The following is a 20,570-nucleotide window of genomic DNA, read 5'->3' on the forward strand; positions in this document are numbered from 1 at the left end:
TCCCCTGCTTCCCTTTCACAGCAACAAACCCTTTCATATATATATTTAAAAGGAAAAGTAAATACCCTTTCTTGTGCACCTCAGCTGTATTTATTTGCTCCTGGCTGCTTGCCCTGAGGCATGAGAGATGTCTCCAAAGCCTATTTATTTTCCTTCTGCCCCCTGCCAGCTAACTTAACAGCAGTGCTAATATGGCCAGAAAGCTCTGTCAGTCAGAGAGCAAACTGCGAAGGCTTTATTGGGTGTATCAGCATTACACCGGGTGCCTGCAGCAAGTAGAAAGTCTCAAGAGCTTTGGGGACACCGGATGAAGGTCCAGACAATGCAGGATAGTAGGCAAATCTGTTTAAAAGGAGGTAGGATTTAATTGTAGAGCTAAATAAATACTGTCATGAGGTATTTATCACCTTTTGTAGCCAGAAAACTTTTAGACTTTAATTATCCTGATTTAGCAGTGTCACTGAAAAGGGATTTAAGGTATAATAGATCACTTTTCATACAGTGTATTTATCCACTTGCTATTGCCTTTTGTCCTGAGAGTGGTTTACATTAAATGTCATTCTTTTTATCTCTATTGTCTCACTGTCATATCTGAAATAATGTACTGTTCTTCAGTTAAACTGCAACATTGACTCGTACATTTATGCTAAAGGCAATATTGCCTTTCAAATCAGCGGTTTTACACAGCTTTTCCCAAAGATGTTCACATTCTCCAGTCCTCTGGAAATTGTCTCCTTTGATGTAAATTTATCCTCTGCACTGTACATTTTAAATGAGAGCTCAGCAGTCTTAAAGCACCATCCAGCGCTCCCAAGCCCTTCCACACAAAAGGGCTGTACAAAACGGTCGATGGCAGCCCTACGAGGAGATTTTGGAGCAGCCTTGAGTGCCAGGAGCCCCTTGGGTGCCACCCTTGCCTTGGCTCCAGTCTCAGATGAAGGTGCTCCTGCCCTGCCCTCCAGCACAGGGCACGGGATGCTGTCGGCTGGCAAGCCTGAGCATAGAGGAGCTGGGGAGATGGTGGAGCAGAGGTCTCAGGTGTGAGGCTGAGGGTGCCTGTGTGCCAGAGCACGTCCCGGAGGATGCGATTACCCTGGTACTCGGGACAGAGCTGAAGGGTCACCTTATCTCACATGAGCTGCCCGCTGTCTGCCACACGCTCTGCAGCAGCCTCTGCTTCATGCTGCTTATCTGTAATCCCTCCAGGGGATCTGACCTGTCTCTCCTCGGCACTGGGTGCTGCTCAGTGCTGGTGGGAAGGAGTGGGGCACAGAGGCGCTGGGGGCCAGGAGCAGCACCTGGGGCCGGAGGTCCCCTCCATGCTGGGGGCTGCCTCATTTCCAGCCTCCTGGGAGTGGGGAGGCACGCAGGCCGGGAACTGACTCAGCCATGTGGTGGGGGGTCTGGCATGGCTAACATCTTGGTCTGGCCTCAAAAGCAATCCCGAGTCCCGGCAGGCTGCGACCTCCATCCCTCTGCTTCCAGGAGCAGTGAAAGATCTGGGGCAAATCTCCCCCTTTTCCTTCAGAAATGATGGGCTCCAGCTCACTGCTCAGAGCTGGACCCTGGTCACGTAAACCACATTGCACGACATCTCCATCCTTTATTGGATGCGGGGGGAAACATATTGACAAAGGATGAGGAAAAGGCTGAGGTGCTTAATGCCTTCTTTGCCTCAGTCTTTAATAGTAAGACGAGTTGTTCTCCGGGTACCCAGCCCCCTGAGCTGGAAGACAGGGAGCGGAATGAAGCCCCTATAATTTTTAATCTTTTTAATCTGGGTTAAAAACTGGCTGGATGGCCGGGCCCAAAGAGTTGTGGGGAACAGAGTTAAATCCAGTTGGTGGCTGGTTTTCCCAGTGGTGTTCCCCAGGGCTCACCCAAGTGGTGTTCCCCAGGGCTCAGTATTGGGGCCAGTCCTGTTTCATACCTTTATCAATGATCTGGATGAGGGCATTGAGTGCACCCTCAGTAAGTTTGCAGACAACACCAAGTTGTGTGGGAGTGTTGATCTGCTTGAGGGGAGGAAGGCTCTACAGAGGGACCTGGACAGACTGGATCAATGGGCCGAGGTCAATTGTATGAGGTTCAACGAGGCTAAGTGCTAGGTCCTGCACTTGGGTCACAACAACCCCATGGAACGCTACAGGCTTGGGGAAGAGTGGCTGGAAAGCTGCCAGGCAGAAAAGGACCTGGGGGTGTTGGTTGACAGCCGCCTGAATATGAGCCAGCAGCGTGCCCAGGTGGCCAAGAAAGCCAAGAGCATCCTGGCTCGTATGAGAAATAGTGTGGCCAGCAGGACAAGGGAAGTGATTGTGCCCCTGTACTCGGCACTGGTGAGGCCGCACCTCGAATCCTGTGTTCAGTTTTGGGCCCCTCACTACAAGAGAGACCTTGAGGTGCTGGAGCGTGTCCAGAGAAGGGCAACGAAGCTGGTGAAGGGTCTAGAGCACAAGTCTGATGAGGAGCGGCTGAGGGAACTGGGATTGTTTAGCCTGGAGAAAAGGAGGCTGAGGGGAGACCTTATTGCTCTCTACAGCTACCTGAAAGGAGGTTGTAGTGAGGTGGGTGTTGGTCTCTTCTCCCAGGTAACAAGTGATAGGACGAGAGGAAATGGCCTCAAGTTGCGCCAGGGCAGGTTTAGGTTGGGTATTAGGAAAAATTTCTTCCCCGAAAGGGTTGTGAAGCATTGGAAGCGACTGCTCAGGGAAGTGGTGGAGTCACCATCCCTGAAGGTATTTAAAAGACATGTAGATGTGATGCTAGGGACATGGTTTAGTGGTGGACTTGGCAGTGTTAGGTTTATGGTTGGTCTCGATGATCTTAAGGTCTTTTCCAGCCTAAATGATTCTATGATTCTGTGATTCTATGATTCTGTGATTCTATGATTCTATGATTCTATGACAGACACAATTCAGAAGCTTTGCTGGTGGCAAATTTGGGCACTGCAAAAGTAAAGGGGGTTCCTTTGACCCCGCTGGCAAGGTGCAGATTATCCTTATATTGTGAGAAACCTAACACGAACCTGTTCTTAATGGCTGGCAAACTTATTCTTAATTTTGGTTTTAAAGGGCTCTGAAAAAGACTACAAGCTGTGGGTGATTTCAGGAAGAGAAGATGCTCCTTACCCTCTTATTGGTAAGTTCTTGACATGGTTTTGTTTCTCAACATTCACTCAGTTTTTAGTGCTGAAGGAAGCAAGAAGTGCAGAGAAGACTGAAATGCAGTTTCCTCTTTTGTTTTGTTTTGGTTTTCATGTTTTTTTCTCTTACTTCCCTGTCACGCAAGTTTGCTTATTTGGGGAGCTAGTCAGATGCTGATCCTTTGTTTTGAAGAGCAATTGCTTGTGTCACTAAGAGGTTGAAAGAGTTCACTTATTTCTGCCCCAGTTTTGCTGCAAAGAGCCTCAGTCTTTGTACAGAGTCAGCCCCTCCACTCACTCACCTCCTCTCCTGGAGCCAGTCCAGCTTTACCATATTTCTTCCTACACTTCCTTAGCATTGTTTACTCCCCTCCTCAGCAGAACTCAGCAGAGTTTTGAGAAATGTTCTGTTCTTCCACAACTCAAGTTAACTGATTCAAGAGGTCCTTTCCAATCCTGTATTTCTCTTACTGGCTGACAGCTCCCCTCTGATTAGGAGCAAATTATTGCTTATTCACTTTCTAAAATGCTTTTAGAAACATTGCTTCCCCAGGAATCAACCCAAAGCTCAGAAGTGATTGGATGGAGTGATTTGGTTTTGGCCCATGATTCACTGAGAACAAATTCCTTCCTGTTATTAAGAACCTTTCCCTGTACAAGCCCGTCATTACTTGTGCTATATGAATTCACAGATGATTAGAACAAGAAAAATTTGTGGATTTTCTGTTTTCCTCCTGCAAATCTAACCCCAGTAAATCTTAGCATTCCTTCTTAAAGCAGCCTTAGCTACAAATGCTTTGCTGGAGTCAGACAACATTAATATTTCTAAAATGTCTAACTTGTGCACCTTATAGACAGTGCAAACTGTTCTGTCTTTGAAACATACCAGACTTTGTCTTTCTGACTATTATGTGTAGCTCCTTCAGATAAAATCACAGCCATGGTTTTAAACATAGAACCAGAGAATTAAGAAATGGGAAAGGCCTTTCTAATTGACTGACTCTCTCTCACTGCACATTCAAGTTGGAATCTTGGAAGCAATCCTTGGAAAGGAAGAATCTGATATAAAACTGATGCTGTTCTTGATATTTATGCACAGGTTTATTAGACAAGGCCAGCTTTTATCATAGGTAGACAGAAGCAGAGTTTAACTGTGCTTCAGCTTCACGCTACCTATAATTTCAAATAACATCTCTTCTGCTGTCAGTGTTCAAGTCTAAGTGCAAGGTAACTAAAATGTCTTAACATTGTGCCCATATTTAATATATTTCAACTGCCAGGTCTTTAGACAAGTCCAAAAAATATCCTTCTGGTGGCATTTTTGAAAGCTCCTCCAGAAATGAATTGCCTCTGTGTAGTCCCCAAAGATGCTGGTTAATGCCGAGCATAGCTCATTTGCATTAGCCCTGTGATTAACGTTTCCTTCCTGTTTCAGCCTCAGACAGGACCTGTAATTGTCTCTCGTTTGACTGAGTTGATGGCTGTTGCACGGAGAGGGAGGGCAGATCACTTTCACACTGGATTTTTTGGTTTTGCATGCTCAGCAAAAATTTGTTAGATGACTGCTCCCAAAATCTCATTTCTTGCCAGAACCATATGAGCAACCAGTACCTAAACTTTCAGTGTCACGAGTAAAGCAGTAGAAAGAATAAATGCTGAATTCAGAAGTAGTCACTTGTATTTTTTCTGATGGGCTTTTATGTGACACAGCTGTAATAGGTCTGATTTTACTTTTATGTCTGTTTAACTACACTGAACTATCTGCCAGTGTATGATTTATGCCAGTGTAAATATGCAGAAAAGCGTCAATTCTGAGATTACTGAGAGAGAAAGTGCTGCAGGCCAGCATGCAAAATCTGCTTTTCCTCCAAGGCAGATGGAGTTTTGCAAGTCTCCAGTCAATCCAACACAGATTATTATGATTTCTCTTTGAACAGGACATGAATTTCCCTTTGGAATTAAAATGAGCCACATTCGTGACGCAATGCCCCATGGATCAAAGCACTGTGCCTGCCCCAGGCAGCTTCAGGGGTCCTTCTTGACGGAGCAGCTGCCCCAGGAGCTGCAGTGCCAGTTTGTGCTGAAGCCAAGCCGCCTGGCTGTGTGCCAGCAGCTGAACGGTACGTCGCCCCGCTCGCCCCAGCATCATTCACCCACAGCCCGGCTACCTCCCTGGCTCTGCTATAGAAAGCAAATGTGCCAGGATGGGGGGGGATGGTGGAAAGCGAAGAGGAGCAAGCAGATGTACCTTCCAGCTGCATGGGGGATTTTGCAATGTAGCTCTCCCTGATTTGAGTATGCTGTTGTATGTGTGTCATCTTTGTAAGTCACATTTTGACAAGCTGCCTGTCAAACGGTTGTTCTACAACCAGCAAAAGAAAGACAAGATGTCTCCCCTGCAATTTTTTGTAAGTCTATTAGCTGAGCTTCTCTCTGCAGCCCTTGCAGCCCTTGCTGTGCTCTGTAGCAAGGCAGGGTGGTTTTATGGTTCAGAAGTCAAGGCTTGACTTTAGCACAGAATTCCCATGCAGCGTTTGTCAGCATCCTTTATCTCAACAAGGTACTTAGGACTACACCTGCCTCACTGGGACCCTCACATGGCAAAGCCTAGGCATGTACTTGAGTACCTAGATGAAGTGAGCAAATGCAACTTCTTTATTTCAGTTCTCTTTGAGTAAAATGAAGACAGTAGTATTTTCTTCTGCCTTTGTCCTTGATGATGCAAAAATATGAGCACCTGCACTCTGTTTTGTACTCTGCTGTCAATGACGCAATGACTGCTCACTGCTCGTGAGTAAAACAAACAAGGAGATCTTTACAGGATTGAGGCATTAGACTAAAAACTTTGTAGGGCAAGGATGCATCCCATGGTGTGTTTGTATTGTGCTTAACACAACTGGCATACTCAGCTCAATTACAAACTCTACCCCACTTCACCATTAATGACCATATAATAATAAAAATAACATATGCATACTGTTAGCCTGTGCACTCCCCAATAGCTAAGATCTCTCACAATGTATGAATCCATTTGTAATGTTTCTAGAAATTAAATATAGTGAGGCTATACCAGTGTCTATTACAAATTATTCCGGAAATTGATTGCATTTTATATAAATTCATTTCCTTTCCACACTCCTTCATCCCCCCCTTCCCCAGTAATTTGTATCATAGATTACTTCATGGCATATTTTAGGAATGAGGCAATCTAGCAAGGGGTGTAATTAGGTTTACAGGCCCCACTTGGCAGCTGACGTTGACTGGCAAGAGAAAATAGCAATGCAAATCAGGCCTGTAAAGTTCTAATGCAGATGTGGTGTTAGCAGTGCTGTGCAAGCCGCAGGAGGGGAGGCGAGGCTGGCTTCGGGGCAGCAGAAGCCTGGGGCAGCCTGCAGGTCATGCACAGGGACTGGGCTAAGTGGGAGAAAGAGGCTTTTAGTCCATTCACCTTTCCTACTTTCATCAGACAAAACCTTTTAAAGTCATGTATAGGTCTGGCTGCTTGCAAACCAAATTATCTTGCATACAGCCCCGTTCGTTGTGTTCTTCCTAGCTCCTTCTCACCTAGTTCGGTTTTGGAAAATGGTGAAGGGTACCTGTGTGCAAGCCAAGGCTATGATCTGGCTTTGGGCTCATCTTCAGATCAGCAAGCCAAAATCTGTCTTGTTGTTAGGTAACCACTAGGCACACCACCACACACAGGGCAAATTTACAGGGGGCTGGGTCTGTAATCCCACATTTCACTGCCACACATGCTGTGCTATCCTCCCTCCCATCAGTTCCCTGCAGCGATACCGCTGTGCTGGACACGCTGTCCCTTCTGGAGGCAGGGGTAGCTGCCCACTTGTACCAGCATGCACCATGGTTAGGCAGTGTTGTAGGTGTTGACAGGCAGACATGACTGACAACTGGCCGTCATGTCAAATAAGCAGCTGTGTGGACACCAACTGTGGTGGTGTAGTTGCATCAGCTGTCCTGGCAGGATGGTTAAAAAAAGTACAGAAGAATTTACTGTGTGGAAGAACTGGAGTGTTTCTGTTGCCTCTCCTGCAGCCTTTTGGCACATAACAGGAATGGTCATCTACCAGTTAAACATAGCCATTAAGTAATGCTCATGAGCACGTGTCTAAAAAGTATTGTATATACTGATTTGCTTAAAGTTTAACTTGAATGAACCGACTGCTGTCAGTGGCTAGTCTGTAATCCAAATTATTATTTAATCGTCTGTTAAAAAAGAAAGCAAAATTTCAACAAGTTGGTCTCAATACAGAAAGGAGGTCTTTGAAAACTGTTTGACAGTTAGGGGTTTGATCAGAAAGGATGCTACATTGTTAAATAGATCTGAGGTTTTATTTAGAAGTTTCTGATTAGTTTGCAAGAAGAGGAAATGCCACTTGCATGGCTGGGACACTACCTATGAATAGAAATTCCCTGCATGTAAAATATGAGCAGAATAGACGGCTGCTGTGAGCTCTGAGCAAGATCTGCAACCAAAGAAGTGTTGCTATTTTTCTGATTCTGGCCTAGAATAATCCACCAGAGCAAGGCCCTGATGTTTTTGTATGGAAGTACTTCTGCAGAGCAATAATTGGCATCTGTCTTGGCTGAGAGGAGGCTGGGCTTCTCCTAGTGTTGTAACTTTGCACACGTTCAAGAAAATAAAGTGCACATCCTTCCCTTCTCATCCGCTCTTTACCTTAAGACTTCTCAACCCCCTTAGAAAAGGGGATATGAAAAGGATGAGTTTTCCTGTTGTTCAGTGAATGTTAGTTTTTTAAGTGACATGGCATTTCGTTGCCGTACATCAGTTGTTGGTTTCTGCCCTGGTGTGTTGAAGAACACTGATTAAGATTTCCCTCCTGTCCCAGGAGAGAGCTGCAGTTAACCACAGTTACCCCTCGCTCACATTGTCAGTTTCAGCCATGGCTTTTAAGAGTGGAGCAAACAGTGAGAGACTAAGAAAAGTTCCTAATTTTAAGACCCATTTTTTCCACTTCTGCTATTCCTTGTTCTCCAAAACAGCATTTCTTCTTAATTTTTACTTCCACTGAGATCTACAGGGTTGTCAGAAAAAAACACCAATATGTATTTGCCATTGTGTGAATAGAACTCCAAGTGAAGCAAACCATATTCATGTGCTAATATCCAGCTCATCTGAAAGAAAAATTGCCGTTTTGAAAGTTATAGGTTAGTTACGTTCTCCTAAAACATGATGTGTCAAGTAAAGCCTTAGACACTGCCAAGCTTATATTTCATGAAGCTTTGGACTGCTTAAAATGTATATCCTCCTTATTATTTTTTATTAAAAGATTTTTTCATCAGGCTTTCACATTCATATGTTCACATTTTGAGTTAAACTGTAACTTTTCATCCTGTAAGCCTCTAATGAAAAGACTTCCACCCATTCCCAAAGGGAGCATGATCTAGAATGGAATGATGTATAACGAAAATCACTATTTGGGCTAAAAAGCAAGTGTAGTAAAGTATAGGAGAGAAAAATCTGGCATTATACTACAATCCTTACTTCTGCAAGCCTTGCTTCTACCCTCTGCCCTCCACAACAGCAGAAAGCAAAATGTTTGACCAGGTGGAAGAACCAGCTAATAGAAAGGTGCACAGGGTAGGTAAGCTACTAAATTAAAGCTGACTGGCTTTGAAAACATCTAGAAAAGGAAAAATATATCAGAATAAGTTTTTTCCAGTTAGCACTTTCATCATAGACAGTCTCAACACACCCTTACCGGTAGCCCATGCTGTTAAGAAGCATTTACACTGGCTGATGTTGAGAATGGTCATATTGAAAAAACCCTTTTTGTATCCTAATACCAGTATTCCCTTCGCTATGCACTGCAAATAAGAGCTTCAGTTAGTGATACTCTTTAAATATCTCATGATACACATTAAAATAAATGAAGACAAACGGAGCCCATCAGTGTGTTAGCAGCATGCTGAAATCCCATCTGGAAGGCGTTGATTAAAGGGCAGGCACTGTCCCTGGGCCATGGTCAGCAAATGCTTGGAGCGAGGGCACTAATGATACGCTTGCTTTGTGGAGAAGACAGCAAAGGTGGTGACTTTTCCTGGTCTGAAAATGTCTCACCCCATTAGTTAATTCTCTGGTGTTACTTGTGGGGAGAGCAGGTGCTCTTCTGCATTGCCAGGGGAACTAGGATGCCTCCGGACAGCAAGCCAAGGTGAGGGCAGTGATGTTTATGTATTATTTTTTTCCAAAGAAGGTCTGTGGTTTTGCACCTGTGGATGGGAAATGAGTTATTTAGCACAATCCAGCTCCATGTGAAGTCAGCGGGCTGAGGTTTGCCATCCCGCACTTAGCGGTATGTGCTGACGCTGTGGTCCAGCAGTGCAGTGCAGATTCTGGTGATCCTCTTAAGAGCATGGGTAAGGCAGCACATTCTCCCCACACACACGCACAGGTATGTGCATGGTGGATTAGGCTGAGCCGGATGCCAAGGAGTTGGTTGAGTTCATGACATTTTTTCCTTTGAAACCATAGCAACCACCGCAAAACAAATACTGGAATTAGAATTGAAATGCATTTCTTCTAATAAACACCTTTCTCTTTTCCCAGACTTAAGCCAAAAGTCATTTAAAAGGAAAAGATCTATCATAAATTGGGCTTTTTGGCGTGGCCCAGGCACTCACTTGGACAATGCACCACTCTCCTCAACAGCTGCTGCTCCTGGGAAGCTCTTTGGCCTCTTGTTAACAGCCATCTGTGAGGATGACAACCTGCCCAAACCCCTCTTGGTGAGTCCCAGGCTCAGGGCTGGCTCTTACAGTGGTGGAATTTCTTTGTGGAGTGGATGAGAACATGGGGACACTTTGTAAATGGGACACTGAAATTACCCAAGCAGAGAAACCAGAAGGAAACCTCATTTGTGGTTCTCAGCAAGAAGGTTGGTTTTTAACATATGCTGTGGTCAGGCCTGGTTAATAACAAACAGCTTGAGAAATATATGTGATCGGTCTGCTGCTCTGGGCTATTTCTTCTTTATAGCCCACACTGTAAGGCTGGTTCCCTAATCCTCACTTACGCAGTGTGAATAAAAGCCACATTCACACATACTTTTTAAACCACTCCCAAGATCTCTGTAAAATCCCCAACTCCATAAATGTGGCATCTACTGTCCCATATAGACAGCCCATGCATGCATACAAATGCTACCTGCCCGTAAGTAGACAGTTTCAGAGCCATTCTTGAAGGCATACTGGGGCAGGCGAGCACTCTGGGTCCTCGTTTTTGATCTGACAGCACCACTACAAAAATAGGTGGGAAGGCGGAGGCTGCAGGGCATCTTTTCATCCTGTCTCGAGGGAGCGCTAGTGCTGTGGGTGCTCTCAAAACCGGTCCAGGAACATGAAAAAGGTTGTCCTAGAGCCCATTCCTAGGCATAATTAAGGCAGATGTGTGTCATTTTTGGTCAGGACTGAGGGCTGCCCTGTTGTTGATGCAGCAATTGAAACGTTTACAGAGTGGGAGTGAGCCCTGCAGGATTGGCCCCCTCATGCTAACAGCCCACCTTTCAGCTGGAACACCTTGCCAGAAAATCAGTGGGGTTACACCAGTTTACGGGAAGAGATGGTTTGTCTCCTAAGCTTGTGCTTGATGTGCTGCTTTATCACTGCCTGAATAGTGAATCATACCAGGACTCTTAGGTCTTTTAATAGTGTGGGTTTGTTATTTTCTTTTGAGGGGGAAGTGTTCATTTTTATCACATAGGTTATTTAAATAAGCCCTCCAGAAATGGACTCTGTACGAACCTGGTCTCTCATTCTCTCTGTCTGAGAGATGAGCCAATGCTGCATTTCAGAAATTGCTCCAAAACATAAATATTAGTAAATTTTTATCTGAAAAAAAACAAAGTTACTAAGCACAGAATCACAGCTTGGTAGACTTTGTGCTTTGAATCTTAAACACTGTGTTTATGCCACAAAATATAACTTACTTTTGATTTCATGCAGCATCTCTGGAGAATGTAATACTGCATCTGAGGGACTGTGTGGGATTTACCCGCAAGAGAAGGAAAATACCGGGGATGAATGCTGCAGGCATGTTTGATATCTCTGCTTCAGAGCTTCAAACTTGCTTTCACAGCTGAAGGGTTCTCTTTTAGCCATTGCCACACTGAATTGTCTTACACCATTAGTTTCATTCATGTAATTTTGTCTGGGTTTACTACTTTAAGAGGAGCTTTCCAGTTTTATCTTGTGGGTGTTTTATTCAAAATATATTTTCAAAGCATCTGTTCATATGCTAAGATCCTGTGCTGTGGGACTCAGCCTGTTTTGACACCAGAGCTCTAAATCCCTGCAAAGAAAATGGAAATGCTGACACAAGTCCCGCTGCCATCGAAAGGTGCTCCTCCAAAGTGTCTGCACTTACATGAATGCTTGACCTTTGACTTCTACAAGAACGAGAAAGAAACGTTAAAGAAGAAAAGTATAAATAATAGTTTCTATTAGACATATTTGCATTGCTGTGTGTTAGGAAGACCTACCTTACAGCCCAGACTAAGAAAGTCACCAAAACCCACTGCTTCACCATCACTGTTACAGTAACTTGGTTTAATGATGACAGACTCTCCCCCAGTGTCCATTTTCTTGCCATTTCTTATGATAACTCAGTCCTCAGACCATTGTGTACATGCACATAATCCCAGAGACTGTCTGCATGCGTTTCCCCCTCGGAAGAGACAAACATGACAAATTCCACATCGCTTGGAGCAGGCCTGGGGAGAGGTGACCAGCATGTCTGAGAAATGACCCACACGAGACTGCAGAGAATTAAGCAGCTGGAAAATATCATGTACATATTGCCTCAGGAGAGGTCTCTGATTTCAGCATTTCCTTTTCTGCTCTTTTTCCTCTCTTATTTAGCAGAAAAAATCAGGCCCTCCTGTTATTTTAAAAGCTAGGCAGGAATCTGGTTGTTTTCCCTTTCCTTTTAAATATTTCATGTAGTGAGCTGCCTACCTGTTTACTCCTTTGCAGCCTCATTGGCTTCAGAGGAACCGTAAGCCAAGCTTTAGCTTGCTCTGGGTGACCTCCCAGGCAGGAGCACCTTGCCCCAGAGGTGGTCCCGCTAACAGCCCTGAGCTGCTTGCAGAGTACGATACCACTCACAAGAAGCAAAGGGGGTAAAAATCTGACTCTGATCTGCTGTAGAAGAGCCGATAGATATTAACAAACAAAGCACTTTCCAACTTAGACAAAACCTCAGGTTTTTTTCAGACATCAGGCATGGAACAGAAGCCTTTGTCTCTGGTTGGTGATAATATTGAACACACTGATGAGCAGTGAAGGTCTCATATCTTCCTGCAAAGTGGTGTCTCGCTAAGGCCACTGTCAGATGCAGAGCTTTGGATTAGGTAGACCACTCTCCTTTTCCCATACCACAGTGTTTATATAGTTAAATGACTTGGCTAAAACTTGCACAGATCCTGGAAGATCATGCAGGAAGTTTGTGCTCAGCAGTGGCAGCACAGTATTTCTGAGGGGATGTTTTCCAAAATCAGTGCCCCAGACCACAGCTTTGCTGTGCAGTTTGGCATGGCTCGGAGGGTGAGCCTTGGGCTTGTGTTTGATTTGGGAGGTTTTTTAGGACTCAGAGTTTTTCACCTGTGGCAAAAGTGGCAAAACTACTTTTTAATGGCACTAGAAAATAAAATATATTTCTGAGAAAGCCTCTCTGCCTTTTAATTTTGTTTAGGACATGCTTTCCCTCCTTTACCAAGAGGGCCCTTCCACTGAGGGTATTTTCAGACGCTCTGGAAGTGCAAAAACCTGCAAAGAGCTCAAGGAGAAGCTCGATTCAGGCGCTGAAGTGGACCTAGCCTGCGAATCCATATTTGTGACAGCATCTTTGTTTAAGGTATGTGAAGAACGTTCCTTTCCCCCTTTTTGGGTGAGAGCAGCACAGATCCCAGGCACAAACAAGTAGGACTTTTCCCCAGGGACAGGCCCAAAGAGGACTTGGTGGGCTGAATTAAGAAGAATGGGCTGGCACATTAACATTGTGGGGATCTCCAAAGGAGGCTACCACTGAATTAGGATGGGGAAGAGGACTAGCCGGCTTGTTTTGCTGCCAGCTTTCCTGAGGTCTCAGCTACAACCTGGTCCTGTTACTCTCTTTATCTCTGCTTAAAGTCAATGAAATACTAGAAAGGCACGTTTGCAGACCTTTTTCCTTACTCATCAGTAATACCCTACACTACAGACCCTAGCAAGTGTATAGTATTGCCCAAAATATTTGGATTAATTTTTCCATGCATTATCTTTTCTTACAGACTTGTACATTAAAAGCAATGTTCCTTGCGCAAAAAGCATCCCAAGCCTTCAGTAAAATTTCAGCTACAAGGAGGATCAGCATATTTCTTTTCACATTTTAGCACAGTGCATCTGGTTTTGTGTAGTTATTGCTTAAAAGAAATAGTAATCTCCATTCTCAAGCAAGCACTGCTTTGGTGGAATGTTTTTATTGCAGAAAGCCATTCCTCTTGCTACCATGTGAGAGGTTTTCATGGGTGAGACTTACACAATTACTTTCCTACTGGTGGATTTAGGACGTGCATTTAGGGCAGGACAGCTGCACTATGCAAAGTGCTGGTGTGCAATACTCATCCCATGGTAACAGTTTCACTGAGGGGCAATTGCTTAGCATTTATTACAGTGAAGAGTTACCACATAAGAGCAAATGTGTTATTCATGTGCCTCATAGCTTCCCTTACTTTAGCTTGTTTGGGAAGCTAGGATTTGGGCTTCTTCACAAGTTGCAATAGTTTGCCTGCCAGTTGTTGAGGTATTAGGAAACAGGAGCAGCAAGACTATCCATGACTAGTGTAATTACTCCATTACCAAAAGGGATTCATTAGGGGAAGGAAGGTGGGGGTGCCTTGGACTGCTTATTGTCTGGTGGTATTGGAGCTTGTCAGCTAAGGAGAAGACACAGGGACTACAGATGAAGTTAAGTAATAAGTAAAGGCAGACATTATGCAGCATCAAATTAACTGGTCCCAGTGCAGATTTTTTAGTTCAGCAATAGCAGATGAAGCATCCAAATACCTCTATTTTAGTTCAGCAATAGCAGATGAAGCATCCAAATACCTCTCCTTGTCAGCTAAGGAGAAGAAATGGGGACTACAGATGAAGTTAAGTGATAAGTAAAGACAGACATTATGCAGCATCAAAATAACTGGACCCACTGCAAATTTTTTAATTCAGCAATAGCAGATGAAGCATCCAAATACCTCTGTTTTGACAGGAAAGGGTGAGGAAAAGGCAGGAAAATATTCACTTCAAGCATAATCCAAAGTACTTCTTTATCTCCAGTGATTTTCTGCTGGTTTTGGTTGCTGTGTAGAACAAGATGCTTGTCAGCTAGTGCTGTCCCACTGATACATCCTCATGTATCTGCATATCTTATTCCTGCCCCCTCCTGTGCTCCAGAACAGCTGTTCACATGTTTTGTTCTTCTTTTCTCTTGATAAGGATTTTCTTCGCAACATCCCAGGCAGCATTTTGTCATCCCAGCTCTGTGATAAGTGGGTCTCTGTGATGGATCAAGGAAATAATGAAGAGAAGATAAAAAGCATCCAAAGGTAGAGTTACTTATATTCTCTGTATTCTTTTCCTATAAATTTATATCCCAGAGTGCAGAATCCCAAATATTCAACTTACAACTTACAATTACATTGTTTTTTAAATAGATGCTAAAAATATCTTTGTATATGACAGAGCATTCAAATTTACATATATAGTTAAGTGATTGGCTGTATGGGACAATTTTCTGACTCTCTTTTGTCCTGCTTTTCTGCCTTTTGTGGATACCAGTAAATAAATGAAATACCCTTTCATGAAAAAAAATATTTATAGTATTTATAAATATGCTGTCCAAGACCTGGATTTCTGCCTGATACCAAACCCAAAATCATCCACAGGGAACTTCGGGGTCCTGGGTGAAAGGGTAGCTGAAATCAGTTCCTCATATATTTCCCCTCATTAATCTCAAATTTTAGTGACCATTTTGAAGCCAAGATGGAATTGTGAATGAAATACTGGAGCATAGTGACAAGGGAAGCCTCCACCCTTGCAGGTGATATAAAACAGAAAGTAGGCAAAGTTTATGTCGTGGGAAACAGCTTTATACACTAGCTGGCCTAACGCGTACTTACATACATATATACTTATGGCAACTAGATGGCACGGAGAGACAACTGAACTGTTTGATTAAGTGAATAGTGAATTATCAGGCAACTTAGGTGAAATACAGCTTCATGTCATACATTGTACTTGGTTCATTAGCTTGACAGAGTGTAATTTTAATTGTGTGTTAGGGTGTTTTCTGTCCTCCCGGAAAACTGGTCAGAGATGTGTCGCAGTGAGGGAAAGCAGCTGAGCAAGAACACCTCTTTGACATACTCCCTGGTTTAATTAGTGGACCATGTTACCCTGTTTCTGTAGTTTCATTGTCTTGACTTGTGTGTATCTATGGAAAATAGTTTTATTTTGTCCAGTCACTAATTTGAAGAATTACATTTGTATATGTTTTCAGGTTAATAGAGCAGCTCCCCAGAGCTAATGTTGTTCTCTTACGTTACATCTTTGGAGTACTGCACGGTATAGAAATGCGATCTGAAGAGAACCAGATGAATGCGTTTAATCTGGCTATCTGCATTGCACCTAGCCTGCTCTGGCCTCCTGTTTCTTCCACTCCAGATATAGAAAGTGAATTTACAAAAAAGGTAAGAAGAGACGCTGCAATGTAGTAAAAAACCAAACCGACCTTCATCCTGTTCAACCAGGCCGTTGATTACAAATGTGAAAACAGTCAGTACCTCTTCAGATCAGGACTTGTCCTCTTATCAAGGCTCCAGAAACATTCATCAATCCATTCTCATAATCTGCCTGGAAGAAAGGGAGGGAGATCATAAAGCAATACCTAGTGTATTAGCAAAGTGCTTCTCTCATCAAAAAGATCTCTGGTTGTGGTGACCTTGAAACAGGACAGAGTAGAAATGGAAAAGATGTATACAAGGATGTACACTGGGACATTTTAGCTGGGCCTGGCTGCTTTCCTCAGGCCCAGGAGATCGGGAGAGGACTTCCTGGCTGTCAGGGGGCACATCACGGATGGGCAGTTTGCTCCTGTTCCTCATCTGTACGGTGAGCTTGCCCTGAGTGGAATAATGGAAGATCTGACAAGACATCTCTCTCCCATTGCTTTGTTGCAGATTTCTAGTCTGGTACAGTTCCTCACTGAGAATTGCTGCAGGATTTTTGGAGAGGAAATTACCTCCCTCTTTGGAGAAATACTGATGACATGCAAGAGAGAGAACGGCTCAGGTAATACAGATGATGTTTTGATCCTCTTAGCTGAACTCAGCCAGGCAAAAGATCAGTATATTCCATGGAACAATGCTGTTCCCTCTTCACGTGGTGTTCCCAGATACTGCTGTTCTCTTTCCTTTGCCCAAAGTATTTGTGGTAATCACCGATTCAACTTATAATAGACCTGGACTGTATCACAAAATGCTCTCCCAAAGAATCCCTTGCTCCTGTTCCAGTCATCTGAGCCACTATGTTAAAAAGGGGGGGAGGGGAAACAAAGAAAAAGAAAGAAAAAAATCTGGAGATGGTTTCATCTCAGGTCTAGAATTTTTGCCCCAGCCTGTTTTCCCAGAATATTGGGAAGTCAGTGATCAATAAAGGTTATAATACAGCTGTCACACCATTATATTAGGGTTGAAAGCATCCATTCTTCATTATTGAAAGAGAGAGATCTCCAGAGTTTCAATGGGACATCCAGATTTTGCTCCTAGCACAGAATAATCATGGAACTGGTGACTGAAAATGTGTGACAAACTAGTTGGCAGAGCCTTCCAGAATATCATAAATGCTTTTTTTCTCTCCAACTCTGTGACAGTATCGATTTTGACTGAAGTTTTGGGTCTCTCCTTAAAATTTTTCTAAAGCAGCATTTCTGTAAAATAAATTTTGGCACAGCTGGCCTATACTAAAAGTGGTAATGGCACTTGCTCCAGCATGCCAGAGTGGCTCAGTGTGGCTGTCCCAAACTTCTCATGCTCTGCCTCCAGAAATTTGGTGAAAGCCAGTGAAATTCGGTGAAATCCAGTGAAATTTGGCAAAATCCAGTGAAATTCTGCCTGCCCTCTCCCCAAGAGTGGAAGCACATGGGATCTGCTGTGCTGGGGTATGCTGGGACTGAGAGCTCAGACCCACAGTAGGTTATGGCAGCTGAACAGGTTTTCAGGCACGCACGGAGGCATGGTGACTGCCCATGCGTGAACTCTGTCTGCTGCAAATGTGAGATAAGTCAGCTTAGCGTAGCCCAGAGCAAAAGAGATTTAATGTAATTCCAATTATCACATATACAGAATAGGGCCCAGGTGTGCACTGCTCAGTGGAAATGAGGTGACTGTTTAAACTAGGGACTAGAACTTTCTTCATAGTGTTGCTCTTAAAAATATTGTATTTTCTGGAAGACCATAAAAGCACTAAGTATGCCCTGTTTTCTTCACTTGTCTAAAAGAAGGAAAGAAAGGTTAAATGTTGCTTTCAATATTCAATAACAAAAAGAAAGATTCAATAAATTACTGATTCAATATACTGTACGTAAATTATTGTTTACAGCTGGATTACCTACTACTAAAGTTCCCCGCTTTAAAAAAAATAACACAAAAACCCCTAATCTTTATTTGTGCCATTATCCTATATTTCTTGACTGAACTGCAACTTAGCACTCATTTCAGTTTTTCCATTTCAAAATTAGACAGTAATTTTCTCTGAAATTATTGGCATTTCTGCTTGAAGAATCTTTAAAGGGTGAATGCTCCTGGAAGTAAAGGATATTTGCCAAAAAAAAAAAAAATGCAGCTGCTTGTCAGCAGGGTGGTTCAGTCGCTGATGTGTTAACACTTGGTTTGTCCTTGCAGATGCTGCTTCTCTGCATCTGAATGACTCTTCCTACGACAGCCTGGAAAACGAGGCGAACGATGAAGCTGACTCCTCTTCCAGTGACTGGATTAAGAACCGAGATCAGGATAACAGGAGCAGGGAGTCTGTCTTCACTCTGAGCGACGGTGATTCGGAGCAGACAGAGGTGGATGAAATCCAAAGTAAAGCCAAATCGAAACAGTTGACAATTTCTGTTGATGTACACCATAAGTTTTCATCACAAGAAAACTCGGAGAACGAGTCTCTCTGCTCCAATGCACTGGGCTTCTCTTCAGCAGCTACCTCAGGTGCTCTCAAAACCTTGAGGAGACACAGGCGCGCCTCAGAGCCGGCAATTGGCCTCCTCGCCACCAGCTTCGCCCGCATTGGTGATGGTCACGAGAAGGCGACACGCAAAGCCAGCTGTGACGTTGTCCTCTCTCACGAAGATGAAGACTATCTCCGTCAGCTTCGGTCATTGCAGATGGAGGGGCAAAAGCTTATCAATCAGAGCTTGATTATAGGGATTAATGTTGGTAAAAGTGACAATGCAAACCAAAACGTTGAAAAGAAAGACTTGTCCCATTGCCTCCTGCCTCCAACACCAGAGGGTTTAAATATTTGCTCAGGATTTAGCTCTTCTAGCCTGTCTTCTCCTGGGACGTCTCCATCTCTGTCGTCGATGAGCTCTCTGGACAGTACTTTCTCTCAGTTTTCAGACCAATCTGTGTTTACCCCAACTGAAACCTCCTCCCCTTTTGATAGCACTTTTCAGTCGTTAAAGAAACACGAAGACACTGCCGCTGAAGCGGCTGATGACTATTTGGTTACACCCATCAGGGTGCCACCATCTCCACAACCTACCGATGCTTTGGCTGAGGGGGGCTTGGTGGAGCCCAACAGCAGGCCAGCGCCCCTGAAACCTACTGACGGAGTCGACAGCTATTTGATTAAGCCTGACATTCAGCCATTACCTCTGAAAGTCACAGGAAGAGACAGACTTCATGATCCAAGATCAAAGAGGAGGTCTAGAAGAGCATTACAGCAATCCAAAGTTTGAAGAGACTGACCAAAGCTTTTTTGCGGAGGAATCTTAACGCTTAAAATAAACACCATAAAGAAAATGCCTTTGGTGTTAATGTGTGTTCATTTTAAGTTTAATATCCAGGTTGTTCAAATTTAATTGAGCAGTCCCCAGATTCACAGGTTTTCTTTTTTTAAGAAACTGTCTGAGTAATGCTCCCACATAAAGCTTTGCAAGAACATTGTAAGAATAATAAAAATTGCTAAAAAGCAAGCAAACAGAAATCTCCAGAAAATCTGGAAGGGTCCCAGGAGGTAACTAAGAGAAGCACCCTGTTCTCTGAGCCTGCCCGGGCAGCAGGGTGCCTGCTGGGCCTCGCCCCTTCACCACTCGTGTGTTGAGCCTTGCAGATGTGAGTCCCAGTCCTTTGTGGTTTTGGTGTAGCGTGCAAAGTCAGCGTAGATTCCCTAACTGTGGTATTATACTACTGTTCTGAAACTGATAGGTATTACCTTCATTGTCCTCCAAGGAATAAGTGTATTGTTTTCTGTATGTTTATAAGGTATGTTCAATAGGTGTAGTTATTTCTTTCACACTGCAAAATAAAGAAAAAAATAAGCTCAAAAATATGTAAAGAGAAACGCTGAAGCTCGTAACTAACACCTCACAATTCTGTGTGTTTCATTTATTGTGCTCTGTTGGCTGTTCTGTTCGTGTTTAAGTTGTGAATAGTTTCTTAACATTGCTGTAAATGGCATTATGTGTTATTGCAAGCAGAACACATGTAATTTTATTATGCAGCATCTAAAACATCATATAATATATTAAAAGTAATGCATTATCTAAATGCTTTGAGTTTGTATAATATATCCTGATAAATTTTGCTATTATATATGGTCTGAAAAAAAATGTGTATTTTTGTACTTGCAAAAAACTGCTGCTAATTTTACGAGTTCTGTTTTGTTGTTACAGCACTGGTATTGATGTGTATGCATTCAATGCTATATATTAAATATTATTTGTTATGTCATAAATTCAATTTATATTCTGTGTAATTTTTTTTAGGTGTCAGTTTTACAAGCTATTGCTGAAGCAAAAGTCCCAGTGATGCCACTGCAAATCTTGCGTGAGGATGGACTGCAGCATTTTTCCTCCTCTTTGAGTGGCGTCATTCATACTGTATGTCATCATCCTGTTAACTTTTGTAAATTTTAGTAATATTTAAACAAGAATTCCTACCCTTTTGCTCTTCATCTAGAGAGATGAGGGTGTTTTCAGCTAATGGGATGCAGTTAACAATATGGAGGTGCAGGGAGATCTTTTCGGGTAATAGATACTTGGGTTGGAAGCAAGGAAAGGAGGGGAGCAAGACACTGGACGAGAGAAAGATTTATTCGTTAATATTAGCAGGGTTCTTGAGAAAGCAAGAAG

At 43.3% G+C, this 20,570-nt stretch overlaps 1 protein-coding gene across 1 annotated transcript in view; it reads left to right on the forward strand.

Annotated features, from left to right (window-relative positions):
- The window catches only part of ARHGAP20 (Rho GTPase activating protein 20), a 63,512-nt gene extending 43,441 nt beyond the window's left edge, over positions 1–20,071 (forward strand). Inside the window, exons 8-15 of the mRNA XM_072855029.1 lie at positions 3,072–3,138; positions 5,080–5,262; positions 9,732–9,910; positions 12,873–13,034; positions 14,651–14,760; positions 15,714–15,903; positions 16,393–16,504; positions 18,115–20,071. Of these exons, the coding sequence (XP_072711130.1) occupies positions 3,072–3,138; positions 5,080–5,262; positions 9,732–9,910; positions 12,873–13,034; positions 14,651–14,760; positions 15,714–15,903; positions 16,393–16,504; positions 18,115–19,175 (2,064 nt within the window). The 3' untranslated portion in view covers positions 19,176–20,071. The remainder of the gene's footprint in view (positions 1–3,071; positions 3,139–5,079; positions 5,263–9,731; positions 9,911–12,872; positions 13,035–14,650; positions 14,761–15,713; positions 15,904–16,392; positions 16,505–18,114) is intronic.
- Positions 20,072–20,570: the final 499 nt, after the last annotated feature.

This window comes from Ciconia boyciana, chromosome 1 (assembly GCF_034638445.1).
Source record: "Ciconia boyciana chromosome 1, ASM3463844v1, whole genome shotgun sequence".
NCBI classification, from domain to species: Eukaryota; Metazoa; Chordata; class Aves; order Ciconiiformes; family Ciconiidae; genus Ciconia; species Ciconia boyciana.